The 27,012-nt window shown below is 34.9% G+C and overlaps 1 protein-coding gene and 1 long non-coding RNA gene across 9 annotated transcripts in view; one reads left to right on the forward strand and one right to left on the reverse strand.

Moving 5' to 3' along the window:
- Nucleotides 1-15,451, reverse strand: part of LOC105261554 (uncharacterized) — a 167,670-nt gene extending 152,219 nt beyond the window's left edge. The window contains exon 1 of one of the 3 annotated variants that reach the window (XR_009342723.1): nucleotides 14,983-15,451. This is a non-coding gene — a long non-coding RNA (uncharacterized LOC105261554). Of the gene's footprint in view, nucleotides 1-14,267; nucleotides 14,842-14,982 lie in introns of those variants that run through there. The other 2 variants (XR_009342722.1, XR_009342724.1) reach the window with 2 other exon arrangements.
- The window catches only part of LOC101887273 (protein sickie), a 157,644-nt gene extending 136,253 nt beyond the window's left edge, over nucleotides 1-21,391 (forward strand). For 5 of the 6 annotated variants that reach the window (XM_005179373.4, XM_011292547.3, XM_020035349.2 and 2 more), the window contains 4 exons: nucleotides 16,086-17,914; nucleotides 17,971-18,226; nucleotides 18,285-18,764; nucleotides 18,829-21,391. In XM_005179373.4, the coding sequence (XP_005179430.2) occupies nucleotides 16,086-17,914; nucleotides 17,971-18,226; nucleotides 18,285-18,764; nucleotides 18,829-18,948 (2,685 nt within the window). In that variant the 3' untranslated portion in view covers nucleotides 18,949-21,391. Of the gene's footprint in view, nucleotides 1-2,649; nucleotides 2,729-11,985; nucleotides 13,887-16,085; nucleotides 17,915-17,970; nucleotides 18,227-18,284; nucleotides 18,765-18,828 lie in introns of those variants that run through there. The other variant, XM_011292550.3, reaches the window with a different exon arrangement.
- Nucleotides 21,392-27,012: the final 5,621 nt, after the last annotated feature.

The following is a 27,012-nucleotide window of genomic DNA, read 5'->3' on the forward strand; positions in this document are numbered from 1 at the left end:
TAAAGAATGTGTGAAAGGAACATCAAACAACCATGCTCGTCTGATTTTCTCGTTCTAATATAGCTTTGCACAGCAAAGCTTTTTGCAGCGATTGACATTTTTTCCACATCACCTACAATTGCTTCCATGATATACACATGACTTTGTGCAGCTATTGAAAGACGCTGGCTTTGAGCGTTAATTCGGCAACATCTAGTAGGTCCGTGGCTCTAATCCCAGCCGTAATTTTACTGATCTTTAGTTTTTGAATTTTGCCCGTTAGGACGAAGATCACTGTTTATTTCATTACCAAAAGCTAAGAAAAAGTTTTATTATCACACCATCTCATTACATGTTTAATAGAGATAATATCAAAGTTAATTTTTTTTTAAATTACTCATAGGAACATGAACCAAGTATACTCATGACCATCATAGTCGCTCCAGTAACGACCATTGCGAAAGAGAAGATACGAGAGAACACTGTTCAATGAAAATGTTGTCAGAAAATGTGTTCGCCAAATTAAAAGTCACAAGTTTTCTCAACCAGCTACCCCCCTTTTAGAGCAGTCCACTATGCAAAGGCACTGTAAAAAAGGAAAATTTTCACAGAAGTGCTCAAATAAGCAATAAATATTTTGCCGAGATAGAGAAAAGTCGATTTTTGTTGTGTGTATTTATGGCGGTTGCAAACTTGTGAACAGTGGCTGCATTCCTTTTTAAACTTAGATTTTTTGTGAAGTCAATTCTCAATGAACGAATATTATGATCACAAATAACTTAAAATGCCAATATACAGTAAAATTCAGAATAAATCGGTGGACCTACAAATATCCCCGATCCGGTGTATAGGAATATTTTCTTGCACCTTCCCGTTGAACTTAATCCTTAGTGCAGTATAGCACTTCAAGACGCAAAACTGAAACTATTATAAGGGTCAAACGAGCTAGATGAGCCCAACTTCAAAAAATAGTTGTACTTTATTCCGAAGAAGTACACATAGTGAGTTTCACATTCAACTGCTGCTGAAGTAAGACTAGCGTTATTGACAAAACTACAAAAGCTCTTTAAAACATCAAAAGTACATAATATTCATGCTTTAATAGTCAAAGATATTATTTATGACATTCTTTGCATGGAGGCTGAACGGCTGCCAAACTGATGTTTTTTCTACCCTTCGTAAACCTTCTGCGATGTTATTGCCAAGGCTTACATAAAAAAAGAATAAACGCTTCATTTAATATTGGCCTCTGCACGACATGGCGTCTCAAAGTCTTCTTGTAAAGAAAACATTTTCAATGATAATTTTGGGAAATTTGAAGGAATTTGCGAACCATTCAATTGCTGTCTAAGGAAATTATCGGGGGTGGTTTCCAAAAAAGAGTGCGATAAATATATGACGTCAACACTGCAACAAATCTCTCCCTAACAGCAATGCAATACAGATAACCGTTAATTTAGCAATTGTACTTTGTTGTAAAACAAAGATGTAGTTAGACATTTTGTGGCAAATATGTGAGTATGACAAATTATTGTGCACATTCTTATTTACATTTGAGCAATGTACATACTATCGTTTGTAATTGGTAGTTACTAACCACATCATCGTCATCATCTCCATCATCGACTGAGCATTGTGCCCTGCAATTCGACCTTTACATAGACATTCTGTTTGGAGAAAATGGGGAAGGGCAACACACCAACCAAACGTCCTATTTGTGGCAATGAGAAATACCCTTGGCAGACAGATTTGCTGTTCCCTTTATCACAGCACATAATGTGGCGCCTTAGTGGCGCCAATAGTTTTGGCAAATACTGAAAATGTTATTGACTTTCTGCGATTCTGTTTTGAAGGGATGCGCCGTATCATACGCAAGATGTCGAAACAGATTCAAGCGAAAAAGGACAACAACGGCAAGGATGTCTCCATACGAATGATTCAGTTCCGTATTTGCTTTGGGTGTGTAAAGGTTGAAAACGTGTAAAATAAAAAAGACAGCGAAGAAAAACACACGGTTTTGGAATTGGAATACGTTCCGATGGGATATTGATAAAATCGTGTATCATCCGTTTTATATATTGTTGTTAACATGGGTTAACGTTTTAACAATGAAACAATGCATTAACCTATCTTCTGAGATGCACTGCAATGAACAATAAAATAATTGTTAACTGAAATAATTATGTGCCCAACGAGTATCCCTCACTGACATGTATACCCAGTTAGTTGTTAATTGATTATCTTTTTTATTATTAACGAGATTTCGGAAAAATGGAACTTGGATTATAAAAGATATAAGTATTACCTTCCAAGTGAATGTTTGATGTTTACCCAATTCCTTATGAGGCTTGGAAATTACCAACGCGTAGTAGAACGTATCAAACAGAATTCTAAACCAAAATATAGGCAGAAATCATCACCAGTTTTTCTAAATAAATGTGGCAAACATACCGGATTGGAGTTTAACTAAGACCCTAGAAAACTATTTTCTTCGAGTGTACTTTAGCCAGCAACATGTTGCGTGGGTTCTCTCTTTCTCCCCCACAAACAGTCTGTTCTCTGTGTGCATTTTGTGTGTTTATTTCACTCTCTTGAATGTCAATGGGAGTGCGTGTGTGTTTGCTCCATGACGATCAAAGCCGTCAACTCATACTGCCTCAGTTTTTGTTCAAACTTCGTGTGTTTCGCAACGAGCAACGGAGTAACGGTCGTTTTTAGAAAACTGAAACAACAACAAAAATAGCTTATTGTAAGATCGTGCTATATTTTGAGCTCACATTCAATAATTGGAAGCAAGTGTTCATTTAGTCGATGGGCAACAGAGGATGTATGCTTGTGTGCGACGAGTGAAGATATAAAATTGAAATTGTTTACAACTCAAGCTCTGGATACGTCCCGGAGACGACCCATCCAATGTAAACGGATCTGCTCACGATTGAATGTCAAACTTAAAGTTTTTGTGTTAATAATTATTTGTGAGAACAGATCCAGTGTGATGTGTCATTAACAACAAAGAAGAAAAGCCAACAATAGAATAGAAGTGTTTACTTTTTTCATAGAGAGAACAAGCCGTAAAAAGAAACGCAAAACAAAACACAAAACCGGTTTCATTGCTCTTGGCACAGCAGAAACGCGTAATTACGACAAATAACTCAATGAGAAAAAAATTGTTGAAAACAAATAATCGGATACGAGATCAAGAAATGTTCCCAACAGAAAAGTTTTAAAAAACTAACTACCCAAATATTGTGCAACAATTTATAACTTTCAACTTGACGAACAAATGCCATTAAAATTAAAAAGTGTCGCAGCAGCATCGTCAGTCTCCCTTCATGGATGTATTCATGTGTGTGTGTGTGTGTGTGTGTGTGTATGGGTGTAATTTTTGTCGTGAAATACAAATGTATGCTTAGAAATATCAAATGACACCAGAAGATAAGGCGAGCGAATGCCGTTATTATCAGGCATAAAGATAATTCCGGCGCAAAACTGAAGTGATCGCGCTAGTTCAAGCAGATAACAAGAACTATAATCAACGTAAATGTGTACATATGTATGTGCAATAAATGTGTGCATATGTATGTACAATCGTATCAACAACAATATTGCAAAATAGTTCATTTTGTGACAAAAATACAGAGAATCATTATTACATAGTAACTTTAATTGGGCTAAATTCAAACATAGCGTACACTGCTTAACTGCAAACGTTTTAGGTTAGTTTTTTTTTAATGTATGCAGCAAAAAAGTCCGCAAACATACAAATGACCTAACCGTTCGTGTTTTTATAGACGCACGAATTTAAAACAAATTTCTTCGGTTAACTGCTGGTATGCGGGTGTCAAAGATACTGTAACAGCTGTATGGTCGGTTTAAGTATGCACTTTCATTCGAATATGTGAGCAATGTCTGTGTGTGTGTGTTTGAGTATTTGTTTCGTGTTTTGCATTTGCTGTTGAACAGACAAAATTGAATAGATGCTTCCTTTTTCAGTTGTACCATTCCTCCCCTCACTATCTTGTTTTCATTCCATTTTATGTGCCTAAGTAATTTATTGGTTCAATAGCTGCAGACAATTGCTGCGATATGATTTTTGGGCGGGGGAAGTGGGTTTTTAGTCGACTTTGTATATGCAGTGCTTCGTTATAACTATTTTGAATTTTCATTGAAGCCGTTCAGTTGCAAAGTTCATATGCTTATATTTGGGCAAAGAGAATGATGTGACTGTTTCCGATTTAGAATTAAAATTTTCATTATGAATTAAAGTACCAACCACTGTACCTCTAATTTAATGAATTTTTGCTCCCATAAATATCTACGAGAACCTCAATCTCTTGGAATGTGAAAAGTTAGCGGCTATTTAAACTTTCAAAACATTGATTAAAAGCACGTATTAGACCATTTGAAATTAAAATGCGAATTTGTAAATAATCACGTCCAACGTAGAAACACCATAAGAATCAGTAAAAATAAAAATCAGATATCCAGATACAGTTCCCCAATGATAAAACATGTTTCTATACATTCCAAGTTTTCAAACGAACTATGCGATTGCGACGCAAAATATGGATCCGATTTTGACATATTTTCTAGCCGTGCTCTATTTTGCCTATTAATAAATTGGTTTCCTTAGAACCACCGATTGAATATTTTAGTATAATGGGCAATTCTTCCATAAACAGCACTTCAAAACGCAACAATAAAAGGTTTCAGAGTGCTAACATCAGGCAATTCCACTTGATATTCCAATCTGATATGCAATGAACGACAAACACATGGCACAAAGATGATCATGTCAATGGCAGAAATCACATGTGATTTCTATAAATAACAACTCAAAAAGTGATACGTCTTTCCAGAAACACATGAAATGCAAAACATAATATGTTGAGGTGGTTGTTATAAACGAAATTGCAGCTAGGTTACGAGCATTTCAAAGGCAAGTGTAATCTTACATTTTTTTTACAAAATGAAGAACGTTCCAAAGTAAACTCTACTTCCAAGCTGCGAATTTGCTAGCAATTGCAAAACACATTCCAACTATGTTTATTATGTTACAAGACTATCCCGATTATGTTGTTGTTATGTACACATACATTAAAGGAGCTCAATAATCCTTCAATCTTATGGAGTACTATCAACGGATTTCACCAAAAGCTGAACTTAATTGACTGAATGTAACAAATTATGTTAACAAGATGAATAGTTCTGAATTAGGTATTTGCATCGTGTATTTTGATTTCGTTTCAACCAAAACGAATCAATGTTCTAAGAATATTGATAAAGAAATAAAATGCTTACGCAAAATAAAATGCTTTCAGCAATTGTGGAACCACCTGAAATACACTTTCGTATAACACTTTTAAGACACAAGTATTTCAATAAAGATTAATTGAATAGTAAAGATGTTATTGACACATATGTGTATGTGTGCAGTATATTCTGTATTTACGGCTTTTAGACCCTAAATAATTAAGCCTATCAACAGAGAGCAGTTCAAGTTGTTGGACATTAATGTTGGAAGAAACGAGTTTGTACACTTTATACTCGTTTAACTGAGAATTGAGAATCAAACTCAGCTCACGTCTGAAATCAATTCAAGTCCAATACACGCTGGTCACATAAACCTTTTCAAACAAAACAACATAAAACTAGACGTGATCAAGTACACAGGTAGTTTACTTTTGCTTTTCTCCATTTTTTGTTTATAACTGTTTTGTGTTAGTTTCCATTTCAAATTCGAAAAGCAGTTGTCGTGTTTTTAAAAACAACAATACAACTGAATACATTATTTTCTCATGGATGCACATTGAGGAGAAAATTTTCGAAACGCCACATTTTAATTTGAGCGCTTCTCAAACTATTAACAAATAAAGATAGTAGAAAACAGACAGAAGCCACTCCTTAATTTGGGGAATCAAAACCTATTATAAGAACCAAAAAGATTTTATCCACTACAAGCTTTTTGAGTACAAAACAGTTTGTCAACTAATTGTTTGCATAACGAAAAGCATAAAAGCATTTAAATGTTATTGGCAGATTTTTTGGTTCTAAAGAGAAATTGAGAGTGGACAGGGATGGCTGAAGTTAGTATAACTCAACATACACTTAAAGGACTTGAAGTAAAAACTGCTGGTGTACATTACAACATCAATGATGGAATATTATATAACATGCTTAGGGACAATCTTCTTAGTCGATAATGTCAAGAAATTAACATTGCTTTTTCGGTTGTAGTCCCAGTATGGGATCACTGTAAAAAAAAGTATTATGTCTTTGTGCATTTGTTAATGACACAAGGAGACAGAATAAACCCATAATTACTTCTTACGATGTGCATAGAATTACAATAATACGAACAGTAGACACACTAATGCTTGGATTTTGCTTTGTGAAATTGGCTCAGATATAGCTAAAGCTCCCATACATATTTTTATCTTATAATTCATCTTGACCAGCTAACTCTAGGTTGATTCAACTTTGTCCTGTTGTAATCATACTATTTTTCAAAGGAACTGAGAAAGAAGGCTATATTTGTCACGTATTTATATTTGGCCAATAGACAGATATATATTGGCAGAAAATTGTCAATCAAGGCAAACACTTAAGTAAAACCGCCACGAAACAGTAAAGCACTATGTGTGGAATGTTGAAGAACCTCCTTGTATGGATTTTCATACAATCTCATTGTGGCTACAATCATCAAAATACCGAATATCGGGAGGTACCGTTACAGGGAGAATATACGATATCTTGGACCCTATTTGTGGGCTACATGAAGACGTGGATTTACATAGAGTATTTTCCGTCATAGGTTGTAGTGCCCATTATAGGCATTAAATACGAAATATTAAACAATTCCAATTCATAATAAGTTAAAAATCAGTAAGTTCGGCCGGGCCTAACTTTGAATCCATCCACCATTTGGAACGAATTTAGAATTTTTCAAAAAATTAAATCCCTAAAACATTCTGTTAAAATTTTAATTTTTTTATGGGGACTATTCGATATCGTGGACCTATATAGACAATTCTCTAAGAACTTGACTAAGAAGAATTTTCAGGCAATTCCATTGAAAAATTTGTTTACAATCATCAAAATACCAAATATTGGGAGGTACCGTTATATGGATGATATACGATATCGTAGACCTATATAGACAATTCTCTTTCAGGGGGTAAAGTACTCACATAGAACTCTTTTTTTTTTAATCTCAGGCAATTCCATTGAAAAATGTGGCTAAAATCATCAAAATACCGAATATGAGGGTAGGTACTTTATGTGGGGCTATACCGTTACAGCCTATCATCGGACTTGACCTGCCTACAGACAAAAGACTAATCTGTGCAAAATTCTATCTTCCTATCTTAATTCGTTTTGACTCTAGCGTGATTACAACAGATAAACGAATGGACAGAGCTAAGCCGTCTTAGAATTTTACGCTGATCAAGAATATATAAACTTTGTTAAGCCTAAAATTATTTCGATGAGTTACATACGGAATGACGAACTTAATATACCTTCCATACTATGTATGGTGGAGGGTATACAAAAGTGGAAACATTAAAATATTTGTGATGATGACAACAAACAAAAATGTATTCATTTTACCGCCAATAATCACCAATATTAATATATCTTTCTATGTATACATATATACAAATACGTATTTTAATGAAGTCATCTAGACACTGGCATAATTTAAATTCGCCCGAACCGGAGGAGGTCGTATATATGTATATGCTTAAACAACCACACCATTTCTTAATGATATTCAAAGGCTCATAAAGTTATATAAAGTTGAAGAATTATTATTTCATTCTACCGCAAACGTGAGTTTTTAAACCTAAATGTAAAACACAGTCCTCTGTTCAATCCTACTAAAATGATAATCTTAAAGAAAATAAGAAATTTAGTACAGCTCGGTACTTCACGACTTTTTAGAAATGTTATAGCCGATTTCGGCATAAGACCACAAATTTTCCAATAACACATTAAACGGTGATATTGTGCAATTATTTCTTTCTTTCGAATGTCTCACAGAAATAGTACAAAGAGAAACTGTATATTAACTGAACAAAATTCAAAATTTTAAAATCAAAGGCCATCAAAATAGCTATTAGGGCGCAAATGTCTATCGATAGGAATGTTCATTAATTTTCTAATTTCACAAATCTGATTGCAAAAGATTCAGGGGGAAATACTCAAACTTGTTTTAATCTTAGAGGATTTAGTTATTTTGATGCTGAGGACCTAAACTCCATTCTACTATTACAATTAAAGTTGAGTATGCCAATTAATATTGTTAAAACCCAGAGACATTCCTATTTAATTTTAAAATGAAATAAGAAAAAAAAAGGGGCCAATATTCAGCGACATGTGGTATGCTGTCTATCCATTTTCAAGAATTCCGTTCCTTAGGAGTAGTTAAGAGTGCTACTATCACCTGCTGCACTTATCGCTGGTCTACAACAGCTGCTTCCCATAACAGCATAATTTCATACGTGTTTATTTCTGTTCCAATTACGAAAAATAAGTAATAAGCAGTTATTGTTTTCTGAATTCGACCGGTTGTATGGCTAAATATAAAAGCCCAATGTCATTTTATTGAAGGACATTGCAGTTCATGAATAAATTCATGGTAGTTGCATGTTCGTACATGTTTCGTACAATATAGACTAACAAAATAGCATAAAAATATGAAAAACTCTCTTCTGCTCCAATTTTAGTTTGGAAGATGGCGTAACCGAATGGCGTAAGAAAAATCAGTAATAAGCAGATAAATCGCTCCGTCACATACATATCATTTGACAAATCCTGTGCAAATTTATCCAGTCTAAGTTGTTTTTTGGCACGTCTTCTGGCGGTAAATATACATTCGATAGTGAAGATATTCTCTGCAAAGCAGTATTATTATCTGCATCTGAATTGTTTTTCTCATTTTTATATGAGTTAATATTCAATTAAAAACTTTCAATTGAAGGCACTTAAAACACACCAAGACAGAGACAACAAATCAGAACCCTTACAATCGTAAGCATAAAAGAGAAAAGTTTCACGTCTAACAGACAGGGCAGCAACAGCATTTGCTTGCAATCGATGCACATTTAATTAAAGCTAAATCACTCACACACACATTTCAGAAAGTCACGCACGCAAACACATTTATAACTGAAACACCTACCAGCTCATCGTTCATATTTGCAGGCCATTGGAAATTGGGGCCTTAATGCATTCGTTATTCTAGTTTACAGCCCTTATGGAAAAAACTGTTCTTGGTTCTTTTCTAATTAATTGATTAAAACGGGGACTTTTAAACAAATGACTGATACAAATTGTACAAATCCTGATAAGAGTTGGCAAGTTCGATAGACGGACGCATTCGATACGGGTTTCCTGAACGGTTTCAATACAAAACAATAAGCCACTCTCTTAACCAGAAGTCGTAATGGGTACTAATTCCTATGACAGTAAATTTCCTTTACAAATCCACATCTTGGTATAGATCCTATAAAACAATAGCTCTCGACTTGGACGAAATTTTAAAGTTATTCACCATTTGGAAGGAACTTGAAAATTCCACTAAATTTTAATAATTCCGAATATCTGGTGTTAAGTAAATGGAGCTAAACGAAAACGTGGATCTCTATAGTCAGTTATCTACCAGAGAAGCCGGTGCCTGTTGTGAATTCCGTACCAGTATAAATACCAAGTTTTAGATAGTTATTTAGAAAAATATAGCTAAAATCGCCAAAATACCGATTATCGAAAGTTACCGTTATAGAGGAGCTATACGAAGACGTGGATTTGTACAGGAAATTTTCTGTCATAGGAATTAGTATCCATTACGAATTCCGGTGAAGAGAGTGGCTAAAATCGTCAAAGTACTGAATATAGATAGGTTTCGTTATATAATGGCCATACAAAAATTTGGATTTCTATAGCCAAATATCTGCCAGAGAAGGCGTTCTCCTTCCAAACTCCAAGCACTAAGTTTGAAATATTTATGTTAAAAAATTTATCTGAAATCTTCAAATTACGAATATCGGAAGTTACCGTTATTTCGAGGCTGTTTACCTCCATAGGCAATTTTCCGTCATAGTAAGTAGTCCCCATTACAAACTTCAAATACCAAGTTTAAAAAATTAAAAAATTTATCTGAAATCTTCAAATTACGAATATCGGAATTTACCGTTATTTCGAGGCAGTTTACCTCCATAGGCAATATTCCGTCATAGTAAGTAGTACCCATTACAAACTCCAAATACCAAGTTTGAAAAAATTCCGGTGAAAAGTGTGCCACAGTTCATCAGAATACGGAATATCTGGGGGTATGGGGACTATACCAAAATACGGACGTGTATGGACAGTTCTATGCAAGAATGTTTCCTACATGGGTTATAATTGTTACTAAAACAACTAGACGGTCTTAAATCCGCCGTTAAGTTATATGGGGTGCCATACCAATAAAATAATTTTATGCTGATCAAGAATATAATGCTTTATGGGGTCTGAAATGTATATTTCGAGGTATTACAAAAGGAATGTCAAGTTGATTGTACCCTCTATACTGTGGTAAAGGGCGTAAAAATTCATTAGTATTGAAAAGCCTATTTATTGACTCTCCAAAATATATTTACATACATATATCAATATGTTTTGTTTGTTGGTACAACTAACAAATATTTTATTTTTGAAAATCTTCTATCGATGGCTTCTGGAACCTGTTCTGTTAAGCCTATTACAAAGTCAATTCTAGCGTATTCCATTATACGTGATTGTGACAAACAATAGGCTGAAGAATATACAAATACAGATAGTAGCATTGACCTCGCCGTGTCATATTAAAAATGTACGACTAAAATGTTTTCTTGCGATCTCGGATGTATTTGTTTTAGTGGTCGTTTTTTAATGTCAGTTTTAGTCAACAATTTTTTAAATGAATGCCTTCAATAGGAAGTATCGGATGCATTTTTATTGTCATATCCGAGTCGGAGCCTATCCAGCCACAGGCACACATAGAAATAATGGCATAACGAAATAATGACATAACAAAAACACAAAATTGTTGTAAATCTGATAAATAATTTTAGAACAATTTAGTAATTGGCAAAATTGTCTTTATATTATGAGTTAAAAAATTGATTTAGTTAAATTTGGCATTGTTTTTTATAGCCAGTGTCTTATAATTTAAACTTGAGATACGACTGTGGTGTTCATATCTGTACGTCTTGCGCACTCATTCATTTCTTATCATTTACATACATCAGCAAGAAATTACAATGAACACAACAAATATACTGTGGTCCATTGAAATACACTGACAACAGAAAAAAATACTTATGGAGTAAAATGTAGGTGACGTTACTACTCCCAGATTAGATTATTTAAAAATGATTCCCCGAAAAACAGATTATCTTTAAATAATTACATTGGTTTACCGCATAAATTGCCGACTTGAGATCCTCAAATTAGCTTGTGTGTAAATGGTTTAAAGAAGCGTTATTGGTGTTAATCTTCTTTAAAAACCATTAAAGATGTTCGCAAATAATTAAAATGAAAATTATATATAGAGCGAGTTAATATCTTGTAAAGTGGATAGAGATGTGTAAATATTCACGTATTTGTCCAAATTGCGGGTAAAAATTATTTTCGGTATTGAAATGCATGTTTTGCTATAACCCCATATCTCGACATTTCTTTTTTGAATGTTTTTTTTTTTTTTTTTTTAATTATATGACAAAACTAAACAATAAATTTGTTGTAGTCACACAACAATTGGGATTTAGCCAACCTTTACCGTAAATATTATCTATAGTAATTATGATTCTCTGTAAAGGTTTCAAACTATTACCGCGATTTATGTACACATTCGCATGTATATGGAATGAATACATCCAGTGAAGACGATGCATCACACACAGCTGCGGGTCGTATTGCATTGCAAATATTCTATAAAATTCATAAATTTCTCTTCCATGTATGCCTTCATACATTCATTTGCAGTTATTAAATATAATTGAGAAAAATCATTTTCAAAACTGAAGCTAAAAAAGAAAATTGAAAAACTGAAATTAAATAAAACTGAAGAAAGATGTGATTGTGCCAACCCCCTGCCAGAACTTCACGCAGAAGATAACGGAAAGATCGACCATAGCCTACTTAAGGACGCAGTCACCGACGACCTTCTATATTATTTGCCTTCAACGATAGAGGTCATATCTGTCAAATCGCAAATGTCTGCAACAGCTACAACCAGGCCCTCTCCAGCCTCCACGCCATTGTATGATGGCTATGCCACTATAAGAGGCAGAGGTTTGACTAGATCTCTATCGATACGAGCCAAAGAACTTGAAGCGGCCCAACAACAGGAGGAGGATAACGAAACGGTTCTACATGGTAAAAATGTTGTTGACACTTCGTTGGGCAATGAACGGAAGAGAACACAGTCATTACGCACTGATTTTGAAAAGCAACAATCGCCGTATAGAGGCATTAAAACGGACAAAAATAACATCGGTGGCAGTATGTCAAAAAGCCTTCATCAAGCAACGAATTTCACCAAAGAAGATGCAAATATTTCCCGAAATTTGGCTAAACCGGTAAGAACTCCGACAATTGGGGATATCGAGCCGTTGTATGCAACTGCCAATAACACATTCAGACCTTTATCCGATGCAAGCTCCTCCTCGGGCGGCAACGCTTCAATGTTTGGTTGTCGCGATAGTGTGGCAGGTTCTTCCGGATCCGGAAGCATAAATGCAGACTACCAAAGTTTGAAGAAGAATTCAAGGTTTTCTTTAGATTCCCTGCAGAGTTCGACTCTTAAAACTCCCGACTACGCAACCGCCGATGAAGATCAAATATTTCTATATACTGCACCAGAATCGCCAAAACGCAGGCTGGATAGCGGAATAAGAAATTCGTATGACGATTCGTCTGACCGGGGTTATTCGCCTTTTCATAAACAATCGTTCGAAATGCAGGAGTATCCTGTAACCCGGACACCATCGGAACATTCCCACTCCTCTAACTCGCCTTCCAAAACATGCAAAATTTCCCACCCATCTGCCCACTACAAACGTGTGCAGTCGATGGGCGAATACTCACGACGACTAAGTGCTCAGTCAGGGCCTTCATTTCAGAGAAGTGATAGTGAGAGCCCCCCATATGGTGTGTCCACACGAAGTCCTATCTCTCCCAGTCATTGTACTGCAAAACCGCCACCCACTCCGGTTAGAAGAGAAAGCCTTTACGCAAAGCCAAAGATTTACGCATCACCTACCAAAAGCCCCTGTCCTAGTCCATCTTCAGTCTCCTTAGAAAAGAAACCACCAGTTTCATACTACAAACCCCCTTCGCCACCTCAACGCAGTTCAAGTGCGGAGATATTAGAACGCTCATACACCAGCCATAGTTTGGTCACTTTGGATCAAGATGAAATCTTGGCGGTACCTTGTGCCATGCCGGTGTTGCAAAACCCCTCTGATCGCCGATATCATACTTTAGGCCACATGCGGGTAAAGAGTTTGGGGAGTAGTCTAAATCGATCAACCGATTCACCCATGGGTTCTCTAATGAACATGATGTCCGGAGCATATTACCACGGCAACGCTAGTTACGCGTATCATCCCTGCAACAGTCTGCATCCAAACAAATCTGCTGGAAATATTTATGCTTCAGCTGAGGCCGCTGTGGAAGACTTAAATAGACTTGCTCCTGAATACATGGACCCACTGGATTTTAAAATTGGCTGCCAGACGACATTAAGAAGCAAGCCAATTATACCATGGTATGAATTGGCAATACGCAAAGATTTAAAACGCCAATCTTGTCCACCCATAAGCAGCAGCATTCATACGAACGGAACCCTGACATTAACACCAGCGAGAAGTGTGGATAATCAGGTTAATACAAATTGTAATGTTTTTTATGTTGCTAAACTCCTTTTACGTCTACATTTTGTTTCATATAATGTCTTTGCGCTATTTTGGTATTTGCTCATTCTAAATTATTGAGGAATCATGCAAATAAATAATTTCTCTGATAAAAAGAAAAAGCATTCATTTTTATCTTCATAGCATGTATTCATTCAATTTTTTCAGCAACTCTTTGTCAAAAGAGAAACGCGACCACCCAACAAATAATAACTCAAACAAACTAGCAAACTATGTTGGGATGACTGACTTCAGTATAATCGAAGAGCATAAAGAGATGCATTAAGATTGCAAATTATCCATTTTCCTTCTTTGGAACGGTAAACGACTTCTGAACGTCTTTGTACATACCTGTATTATTCGTTTCTTCCAAATTTTACAGAACGTTTGTAAAGCAGGTTATCGAAGACAAGAGGTTTTGTGTACAATTAATTTCGCAATGGCGATGGATTAGATTGATTTAATAATGAACACTATTTTCTGTTGAGCAACATTTTAAATTATTTTAACAAATACACAATGCTTATATGTTACTTTTTGTCCTGTACATTTTTACTAGTACCCTCTACTTTTGATACCATTTTTTCGATACAGTGTAATCTTTCCCACTAATTATTCGGGAAAACAAAACGAAAAAAATAGAACACACACACGTCAAAACAAACATAACGGGGAATGTTTGGTAATAAATCGACCGCCGAAGTCATAACAATTTATGTATTGCGTACGTCTTGTCTAGGAGCTTAAAATTGTTCTCACAACTCCTTTAAAAAACACAACCGACAATAATATAATACACACAGAACTAAAACAAAACCTTTTTAATTATTCTAACAACACCTTTTCAAAAAATACGCAACCGCCTAGCAAATGACACGCACGTAACTAAAACAAATTCACAAACTGACAAATGGGATGAGCGACTGCACAGAGAGCACAATGAGATGCATTGGGCTCAGAAATTAGCACGAATAGTGTATAATGGGAGAATTGGGCACAAAAGATGTTACTCCTCTCTTTATGGGAGAGATGAGGGAATATATGCTGTGAGTGCGTATGTACATACCTGTAGTATTTCTATGTTCCATTTTTTCTCAAATGGACAATTAATTTCGCAGTGACAATAGATTATATTGATTTAATTAGGAACACTGTTATTTTGGAACACTATAGGAACACTATAAATTGAGCGACATGTTGAATTACTTTATGAAAAATGCAATAGAAATTAGTTATTTTCTGCCTTGTGCATTCTTATTAACATTTTTTTTTCTTTTTTTGATACCACGCGTCAACACAAAGATAATCTCAAATGACGGGTAATAAATCAGCCACTGAAGTCATAACAATTTATGTAGCGTGTTTGCCTTGCTTGGGAGCTTACAAATTCTTTAAAATGTCCTCACTACTACTTTACAAAAAAAATGCAACCGTCTATCAAATGATACGCAAAGAACTAAAACAAAACTTTTTCAGTTCTAATCAAAAACGAAACGCAAACTCTAACAAACTAAAACTAAACTAAAAACGTAACTAAAACAAACTAACAAACTGACAAATGGGATGAGCGGCAATATAAACAAAGAGCATAAACAGATGTATTAAGATCGCAAATTGACAAGAATGGTGTTTGATGAGAGAACTGTGGCTCAAAATATACCCGCTCTCCACAATTGGGGAAGGTAAGGGGGTTTATATAGAGAGAATCGTGTCACAAAATATATCCGTTCTCATTTATTGGGAAGGTAAAGGGGCATATACTCTGAGTGTGGTGTAAATACCTAAAATACGTTTTTAACAATATTTCTCAATTCGTTAGTAAAGGGTTTCAAATAAATCAATGTTTTGTATGCAATTGTTTGTTTGACAACAGGTATGTGTTGTTCCGAAATAATAACGAGATTCACATAATAATTTCGAGAAACAAAAAACGTAAATAATATGCACCAAAAATGCGTTCATATTTGAATTACATAAGAAATTTTTACAATACAATTAGTTTTGTAAATTATAATAATTCCTAAAGCTTAAATTTTATGTCCATTGCACCATTTGACAAAGGATTAGAAAAACCATTGTAACACCGATAATTTATGTAATTCCTATCCATTTTTTCTGCTATACGATATAAAAATGTTAATACATAAATTTATTGTTTTTGGTTTTCAGGCTCATGTGGTAAATGCATTTGAGCAGTCACTATCCAATATGACGTCACGGCTGCAGCACTTGACAGCCACAGCAGAACGCAAAGACGGTGAATTAACAGATATGAGGCAAACAATTGAACTTTTACGCAAACAGTCGATACAGGCTGGCCTAACAACTGCTCACATGCAGAGCATGGGAGTTCAAACACAAAGTCAAACTCAAAACGACTTACTTAGCCAGAAGCCACCACCACTGCCAACTTCAATTCCCGGTCAGCATATTTCACGAGCAACTCAGCACAATTTACAACAACAATCAAGCTCTTATGGTCAAACGGGTGCCATACAAAGACATCACAGTTCAGATTCCATGTGTTCTGTCAATTCCATTGGCTCGTCGTGTTCCACACAGGACAAGAAACAAAAGAAAAAGGGTTGGCTTAGAAGTTCTTTTACAAAAGCTTTTTCACGCAATGCAAAAATATCGAAAACTAGTCGACACGGTATAAACATTCATGGTCAACAAAATACCAGTCATACAAATTCCAATGACAATTCTATCGCAGCTATAACCGGCTTGAATAAAACAAACGGACATATGCAGGCAGATACTCAAGGTCTCTCAGCTTTAGCTACACAACAATCTCCTCCGTTGCCTACATCCCCAACAAATGCGTGTCCAACCAAAACTGTCACCCTGATAGACAACGCTAAGCCTATAGATGCCATTGAACATGAGGACACTACTCACGTCGTGGAAGATTTAAAGAAGCAACTTAGGGAGAAAGATTTGGTTTTGACCGATATTCGTTTAGAAGCACTAAGTTCTGCCTCCCAGTTAGAGATCCTTAAAGAAACGGTCAACAAAATGAGAGCCGAAATGATGTCGCTCAAACAGAACAATGAACGACTACAGAAAATGGTCACCAGTCGTTCTTTGGCTGGATCTGAGGCCTCTTTAGGAAATGCAGTCAGTCCCAATGGATCTATAGGTGAGTCTAGACGGTATTCACTAGCAGATGGCAATACTCGACCTCCAATGGAATTGCCAAAACGTTTAGAAGAGGAAGCGGAGGAAGATAATACACCTCCAGCACCGGCACCAGAACCGCCACCACCTCCACTATCACCAACCACTCATATTGATCTTACACCACCACCACCTGCTCTAGATACAATACCTAGTCCTGCTCATGTTCCCACTACCGCAGAAGAAATGCCAGATATCAATGATGGCAAAAAAATTGCCATAGCCTGTTACCTTGGTCAGCCAGAATCGTTTGCAAAGTACTGTGAAGAAATGTTGGAGGTAGATGACTTCTACGCCAACACATCCATGATTGGAAGTAATTTAGCCGAGAGTGGGGAACGTAAGTCTTTCCCTATAACTACTCCTAACGAATTTGTCATCGCCTATACATATATATCGGGCAAGACATCATGGCAAAATCTAGACTACATTGTGAGAAAGACCTTTAAGGATTACGTATCACGTGTTGATCCAGGCACTAATTTGGGCCTTAATACAGATTCCATAACATCGTATCATCTAGGAGAAGCCAAGCGAGGCCCTGAAATGGGTTTTCCGGAATTGTTGCCATGTGGTTATATAGTGGGCAATGTTAGGACTCTGTACATATGCCTTCAGGGAGTTGGAAGCTTAGCTTTCGACAGTCTCATACCACGAAGTATTGTTCACCGCTACATAAGTCTATTAACAGAGCACCGTCGATTAATTTTGTGTGGTCCTAGCGGAACCGGTAAGTCGTATTTGGCCAGACGCTTGGCAGAGTTCTTGGTGGCTCGCTCGGGAAAGGGAAATCCTTCAGAGGCTATTGCTACATTCAAGTAAGTTTTAATTGTTATCTGAATACAGGAATAATTTATATTATTTACAATATTAGCGTGGACCATAAATCATCGAAGGAACTGAGGCAGTATTTAGGCCATGTGGCGGAGCAGGCAGCTATTGCGAACAGAGCATCGGAGTTGCCCTCTGTAATCATCTTGGATAATTTACACCATGCTTCGGCATTGGGAGATGTATTCTCATGCTTATTAAGTGCAGGACCAGCTGCCAAGCTGCCATGCATAATTGGCACAATGTCTCAAGCTACATGTAATACAACTAACTTGCAGCTTCATCATAACTTCCGATGGGTAAGTATTGTAAATAGAAAGAACTTGAAATGAAATGAAAGTATCATCTCCTTGTAAGGTTTTGACGGCAAATCACATGGAACCAGTAAAAGGTTTTTTGGGACGGTTTTTACGACGCCGCTTATTTCAATTGGAATTGCAAACCCAACATCCGCAGCCCGAGCTGGCGGCTGTTCTAGCCTGGCTACCCACAGTTTGGCAGCACATTAATCGCTTTTTAGAAGCACACAGTTCTAGTGATGTAACCATTGGCCCACGTTTATTTTTGGGATGTCCCTTGGACTTGAAGGAGTCTCAAGTTTGGTTCACCGATATTTGGAACTACCATCTGTCGCCTTACTTAATAGAAGCAGTCAGGGAAGGTGTGCAACTTTATGGGCGCCGCGGTGGAGCTTGGAATGATCCCTCAGCTTTTATACGTAATTCTTATCCCTGGCCTTACGGACCGGATTCTGTGCCTCCCCTAAGGCAAATTAATGCCGAAGACGTTGGTTTAGAGGGTGTAGCAGCCAATAGTTGCGACAATCAAGACCCATTAGTAAGGCAGCATTGATTTCAAATATCTTTAATACAATACTAGTCAATATTTTATTTATTTGCAGTTGAATATGTTAATGCGTCTACAGGAAGCGGCTAACTATTCTGAAAATCAAGACCAGGAGTCGGACTGCGCTAGCCTAGACTCCAACATAACACCCGATAGTTCAGCTGGAGCTGAGTGAGACCATTTTTAAAATATGATTGATGATATTGCAGTCAAGACAATTTCCAAAAATAAAATGTTGATGAGGCCATTTACGTAGTTGAAATACATCAATCGACTTTATTCAGTCATAATATTAAATAAGATACGACGTGCATACAGAACTTATACAGCTTCCTCCCAAAGTTCGTTTCATACTCATATATGTGTACATACATAAGATGCCAGTAACCAATATCTTAATATGTCAGTTTTACAAAAGCATTCGAAATAAGCTTCTTATAACTTTTGTTTTTTACCACATTTTTTACGAAAACTAAGAAATTCAAGACTTATTAGGGAACGCCAAACTATACAAACTTATGTATATTTAAATCAATTTCACTACTAAAACAACTGGTAAAAAATTCAAAAAATTACATTTCACAATTTGTGCATGCCAAACTACATAAAACCCAAACACACAAAAGATATTTTCAAATTTCATATCACTGGAATCTGAACATACCTAGAAACATATAACGTCTTCTGGCTACGAATTTTTCATTGTGTTTCGAAAGCTCTCCACATTAACTAAAAGATTGTCAATCTCTTAATCTCCTAGGTATTTTTATATATAAATATTTTTTTTTTTTTTTTGTTTTTTTGCATTGAATTTTCGATATGACATCTTTTATTTTTTGAATCCTGAACTTTTATTTTATATCCTGAATTTTATTATTATAAAAATTTGAGGATGAATATTTCCTTCTATATACATACAAAAAAGCTCAGTATGGTGGGTAGTATGACCAAATTATTAAAATAAATGAGACCATATAATAAACTTAATCAAACAAACGGTAAAATAGTTCAATATAAATCCATCATATTCACATTTTTAATGTTTGTTACTTATGTTCAATTTATAGAAGCACAAACATACGTACCTTCAAATTGTTCTTTTTTATTTTAACTTAAGCCGTTTTCAAAATAACGAAGACTATTGAAAAACATAACAAACCTGTTCACCACGTTGGTGCTTTTTGTACGTCGTTATTTTCATTTAGCAACATATTACATTAATGGGATATTCAATGCGAACAATGACTTACACTGCTTTCTATAAATAGATATTCCACAATAGAAAGCAGTTGTTTAAGCAAGCACAGCCTCTAAACATGTACAAGATTACAAAATTGCACTTTTTAGCTGCACTTGTTAAGAATGCAAATTTTTCGAAAATCACATAGCACTATAGTTGAATAGACACATTCAATCTATGAAATTTGAAAATATCTGTTGGGATTTACAGCGTTTTTAAAACATACCTATAAATACAAACATGTGACTAATGCTAGAATAGGAAATCAAATGTAATAGCTGTAATATTATAATATTTGCTTCATCTTCTTTATAGGCAATATAAAAATAAACCCCCTTATCACAATACGACCATTGTCGTTGTCCGATAATGTATAAAATGTAAATAATATAATACTTATAAGCCAAATAAATATTCTAATACAGTAATATTTTCTAATAATATACCAAAATATGCATTAAAATTATAAACTGCTTAATAACATCAGAGAAAGGACATCTGGACTGTACCCGAATAAAATAGCCAAAAATAAAATAACCTGTTTTGTGTTCTATGATTTGTATTTGAACTTTATTAAAGGTATTTACCTTAACATAAATACATGTATTGTTTTTAATATAGTTAGTTATGTTCTTGAGCTAATTTTACTCCCGGTTGCTTGAAGTTGCTTAATAAAAAATATATATTTCACAAAACTAAGGGATGTTAGAAATTTCCTAAAACAAATAATCACTTTTTAAATCACAATTATGCATTTTATCTTTATACTTGCACGAATACAAATCATAGCACATAAATATGTAACTTCAAAGTCGAATTTTGACTATAGGAAGTGTAAACATGCCATAAAACTTGTTATTCTACACATTATGTTTAATTGTTTATATGCAGTTGATTCTATTTATGTAAGCGTTTATGCCAAAAAAATCCAAATGATACCCTTTGTGAGTCACTATTATTCATCATTTTCTTAAATAACTTAAATGCATCTACTCGATATTAATTGTTTCACTGTCAAGATAATCGTCATGAACCGAAAGAAACTAGGCAACCTATTAAATGATTCCGAATGATGGAGTGGTGAAAATATTTAGGTTTTGAGTTGAGTTTCGTAATGTTGTGACTTCAAAACATCATACATCCCTTGTAGGCCTTGGAATGAAATCGAATCTCCTGCATATCATATTAAACAAGGTAGGATACTGAGTACGATATCATCTAATAATATATTGAAAAATTTATTTGTAATCAAACGAAAACAAGTTGTAGAATGTATTGAAATGTAAAATCAAAATAATTTGTAACGTAAACTTATATAACAAAACCAAACCACCAAATAACTACTAAAATAATAAAAATGAACAATTTTTCCAACTGATTTCTAATGTTTTATTATTCAATTGTAGGTTTTCAACAATTTATTTTGCAACTGATTTCTAATGTTTTATTATTCAATTGTAGGTTTTTAACAATTTATTGGGCTATAGGAGGCATAAACAAGTCGTCAAATGTTAATTATAAGCATTATATAATTTTTTGGGTGCAGAAGATTTTATATGAATAAACTTTTATGCTGAAAAAGACAAATAGCTTCATATGCTTACGTTTCAAAATATATTCCTTGATTTGAATGCGTATACTCAATATAACTTTTTCCCTAAGATGAATCGTAATAAACAGTCGCGTTAATGGTGTCTTGGATCCGTTGTAATATATTATGTTTATTAATGACATCATGCACTCAGTTGTTGTCTGTTTTTGGTATACAGAAGACATCCATGTTTTTTTCAGAGGTGCTGATATTGCTAGGCTATATTTTTTGGTAAAGTTTATTGTCTTGTCTCTTTCATAGTGGATTTTGTTTAACGACCTTATGATAAATTGTAATAGAATTAAGGCCATGCTGTTCAATAACCATGGTTAAGGTGGTTCTGTTAATGTGATTGTGGATCTTAAAAATAAGATGAAATATCTTGGCTGTTGTAGGAGTAGTACATATAGATGTTTGTATTCTGCTAATCGGATTCAAGCTCCAGGTTTAAAAAACTCGTCTACTTTAACGGACTGTAGTCGGAGATATTCTGGAGTGAGTTGGGTAGGTTTAGCTGTGCAATTAAAGAGGTGCAGCGTATTGTGCGGGCCTGTATCACACGCCGGGCAGACGTCACGCACATCGTCGTCAATTTGTGCCCAATACTTCTTATTCTACATTCTATTCTATTATGTTTAATTGTTTATATGCATTTGATTCTATTTATGTAAGCGTTTATGCCAAAAAAACCAAATGGTGCCCTTTGTGAGTCTCTATTTTTCATCATTTTCCTAAATAACTTAAATGTATCTACTCGATATTCGGGCCAATTACGGTTGTCGTTTCTATAGTCGTCGTCGACTTTATGTGCAAGTCGCCTCAACTGTCGCTTCGATTCAAAAATAGTACTACGGTAAGGCATGGGAGCGACATCGACAGTTTAAAATAAAAGTTGGCAACAATTAAAAAAACGTTGACAACATTCCCTTGTTATTGACAAAATAAGATAAAAATTTGTTTGTATTTTGAATTATAATTTCGTCTCTTTCGGAAAAATAAAAAATATAGTGAAAAAATGGATATTATAAATGCGTTACATATCTTAAGTTCAAGGGAGGATGAAGTGGAGAATGTATTAGTAGTACAGCGGCGAGTGCTAAGGTAGCAAAGTAGTTACATCAGTCTCGTCATCAGGATTGTCCACTGGCTCATTTTCATGATCTATAACGTCTGTTACAATTATGTTTTCCGTATTTTTTACTCCAAGTGCACGACCTGGTGGATTCAGTAACTTTTGAAACTGCATTACATTCGCGAAGGACTCCTCCCAAAGCGACAAAGTCATTTGCTTAAAAATACCACATCCAGTGCTGCTAGCTTCACCCTTATTGTGCACAATTGTTTTTTAGTTTTAAATTTAAAATCTTTCCAAACCTAGAAGAACTTTAGAAAACTAACTTATAAAATATATACAAAAATAATTTTAATTTCAACATACTTTTTGCCAGTCTCTAATCGGTGAACCGTTTACATTTAATCTTGTGGCAATGGATTCCAATCGGATTTCAAATTAACTGGAAAATGACCTTTGGTAAACCCCCTTATCAAACATAGGTTTTTTCCAATTCGGAAAGCAACATTTCAAATTGTTTTGCTGTTGTTATTTTCGCGGTCAAATATTAAATACAAAAAAGTTACAATATCAATATCGACTAAAAAATACAACAATGTCGCCACAATTTTATACGGCGATAGATTTTCTTAAAAATCGACTTCACGTCAACTGTTGTGACGACAATTATAATAGCAATCATTTGTCGCTATCGACAAAAAAACGACATCCCTAATATCATTATTGTCGCCTCGACTTCATTTTGCGACGCCGACGAGAACCATAATAGGGCCGATTAATTTTTCACTGTGAAGCTAATCGTCATGAACCGAAAGAAACTAGGCAACCTATTAAATGATTCCGAATGATGGAGTGGTGAAAATATTCAGGTTTTGAGTTGAGTTTCGCAATGTTGTGATTTCAAAACATACATCCCTTGTAGGCCTTGGAATGAAATCGAATCTCCTGCATATTATCTAATAATATATTGAAAAATCTATTTGTGATCAAACAAAAACAAGTTGTAAAATGTATTGAAATGTAAAATCAAAATAATTTGTAACGTAAACTTATATAACAAAACCAAACCACCAAATAACTACTAAAATAATAAAAATGAACAATTTTTCCAACTGATTTCTAATGTTTTATTATTCAATTGTAGGTTTTCAACAATTTATTAGGCTATAGGAGGCATAAACAAGTCTTCAAATTTTAATTATAAGCATTGTATAATTTTTTGGGTGCAGAAGATTTTATATGAATAAACTTTTATGCTGAAAAAGACAAATAGCTTCATATGCTTATGTCATGTGATTACAAAAGCTGGATCCCAGTATTTTGAAAGTCCTAGCCACATTTTTAACTAAACGGGGTACAATATAATAGGTTGAGTTCGTGACGTAAGAATATTAAGGAAAAACTATTGCCAATCATTTCACATTGTTGTTAAATCAGCATCTGCCACAATATTGATGTTACTGATGCTCCTGTTTGAATTTCACTTCTTGATGTAGTTAATGATATTTCGAGGGGCTACATAATTTTTGGCCCAATCAAACTTATAATACCCCAACACATACTGTTGTAGTATATAAAAACGAAAATACCCATTGTTCCTTTTGACGATCTCCATAGAATCACATTCTGAGTCGATTGATGCACGTCCGTCTCTCCATATGTTTTCGTAAGCAATATACAGTACTTGGTGAACATCGCTACTAATTTAAATATAGCTCCTATTTTGGCCCAATCAAACTTATAATACCCCAACACATACTGTTGTAGCGTATAAAAACGAAAATACCCATTGTTCCTTTTGACGATGTCCATAGAATCACATTCTGAGTCGATTAATGCACGTCCGACTCTCCATATATTTTCGTAGGCAATATACAGTACTAGGTGATCATCGCTACTAATTTTAATATAAAGCTCCTGTTTTTATTTCTATCCGTATTAAGGTTTATTTTGCATCGAATGTGTAATATAAAACACGACAAAATTTAGCCAGACTGACTGACTAACGGACATACATAGCTAGATAGACTCAGCTCGGCGAGATAGAACGATCCATATATACATTCCTATGTCGGGGACCAATATTTCGAGGGGCGACAAAATTTTTGGCCCAATCAAACTTATAATACCCCAACACATACTGTTGTAGCGTATAAAAACGAAAATACCCATTGTTCCCTTTGACGATGTCCATAGAATCACATTCTGAGTCGATTAATGCACGTCCGACTCTCCATATATTTTCGTAGGCAATATACAGTACTAGGTGATCATCGCTACTAATTTTAATATAAAGCTCCTGTTTTTATTTCTATCCGTATTAAGGTTTATTTTGCATCGAATGTGTAATATAAAACACGACAAAATTTAGCCAGACTGACTGACTAACGGACATACATAGCTAGATAGACTCAGCTCGGCGAGATAGAACGATCCATATATACATTCCTATGTCGGGGACCAATATTTCGAGGGGCGACAAAATTTTTGGCCCAATCAAACTTATAATACCCCAACACATACTGTTGTAGCGTATAAAAACGAAAATACCCATTGTTCCTTTTGACGATGTCCATAGAATCACATTCTGAGTCGATTAATGCACGTCCGACTCTCCATATATTTTCGTAGGCAATATACAGTACTAGGTGATCATCGCTACTAATTTAAATATAAAGCTCCTGTTTTTATTTCTATCCGTATTAAGGTTTATTTTGCATCGAATGTGTAATATAAAACACGACAAAATTTAGCCTAGAAGCAAGTGCGTAAATTTTAGTGTTCCGGATTATAGATCAAATCCCACTTTCAATAAATTACAGAGGATATAAACCTTTCCTATAGAAAATGGACAATTCAAAATTTTGATATCCTTCATTGTACATATAGGTCTCCGAATACTCCCCACACAAACCTAGATCCTAGTATTTGGAAGGTGCTAGCCACATTTTTAACTGAACGGAGTACGATATGAAAGGTTGAGTTCGTACATAAGAATATTAAGGAAAAAATATTTGCCAATCATTTAAGATCGTTGTTAAATCAATACCTATCACCATTATGATGTTAATGATGTTCCTGTTTAAATTTGACTTCTTAATGTAGTTTAGCCATATCATATAAAAAGACCATTTTTTATGTTAAATATGTTTTCGCTGCAAAATATTGATATATACAAGTATGCTTTGCCTGGTCTGTTCAAAACCGGTTCAGGTTTTAATTTAGCTCCAATATACACTGTTAAGAAGCCTTGCAAAAACTCAAAATGTTGATTTAAAAAGAAGCTACAGTTAACAACATTGGTATCTATCGGTAGGTCTTAGCGATTATATTGATTTCGTCGCTAACTTTCCGAAAATTTTCGTAAATTTCCGAAATTATAAGCATTTCAATTTTACCGATTTTTGTCGGTAACGCAAAACTGCCCTAGCCCAGTTTCCACTATAGATATAGCTATTTCTCCCATATATTTTTCATCCAATTTGAAATTGATCGATTGATTAAATTAAATAAATATATACAAACACGTTTTTTTTATCAAAATGTCATGGTATATAGGCATGTATAATATATACTGTCAAGAATCCTTTCAACAACTTTACAAAGTAAATCCATGTTTTGGAAAAATTCCGGCACAAACCTAGATCCCAGATGTGTCCTCTTCTAATTTGTGAGGAAATGGCGTGCAAAGCTTTTATTGCTCTGTGTTGTTTCCGGAATCTACGGTGGTGATAAGCTACTGGAAAATAGGACCATAATATATATATATATTTCATCATATTCTAGTGGTTCATTTCAATATATTTCAATATAACCTAAATGCAAATATGTCAAATTTGGTAAAAATCTGTTAAGACAAACTTAAGACCCCCAAAACAGTAATATAGACTCCAAAAACATGATTTTGGTGCAAGATATTATACTTATACAAGACTGCTTTGCCTGATTTGTCGAAAACCGGTTCACGTTTTGGATTCAGCTCCAATACGTTCTGTGAAGAATACTTTAAAAAGTTTACAATGTAAATCAAGGTTTTGGAAAAATCCCCACACGAAGCTATATCTCGGTTGCCGGTATTTTGATGTTCCTAGCCACTTCATTGTTCAGTCGCACGGCCTTTTCTTATGGAGTCCTCTTCTAATGTGTGGGGAAATGGCATGCAAAGCTTTTATTGCTCTGTGTTGTTTCCGGAATCCACGTTGGTGATAAGCAACTGGGAAACTGGACTATAAAATATGTATTTCATCATATTCAAGTGGTTCATTTCGCCAGTATGGATTTTGGAAAATGCAACACAATATAGCTTAAATGCAAGTATGTTAAATCTGCTGAAAAT

This window comes from Musca domestica, unplaced genomic scaffold, assembly GCF_030504385.1.
Source record: "Musca domestica strain aabys unplaced genomic scaffold, Musca_domestica.polishedcontigs.V.1.1 32, whole genome shotgun sequence".
In the NCBI taxonomy this organism is placed as follows: domain Eukaryota; kingdom Metazoa; phylum Arthropoda; class Insecta; order Diptera; family Muscidae; genus Musca; species Musca domestica.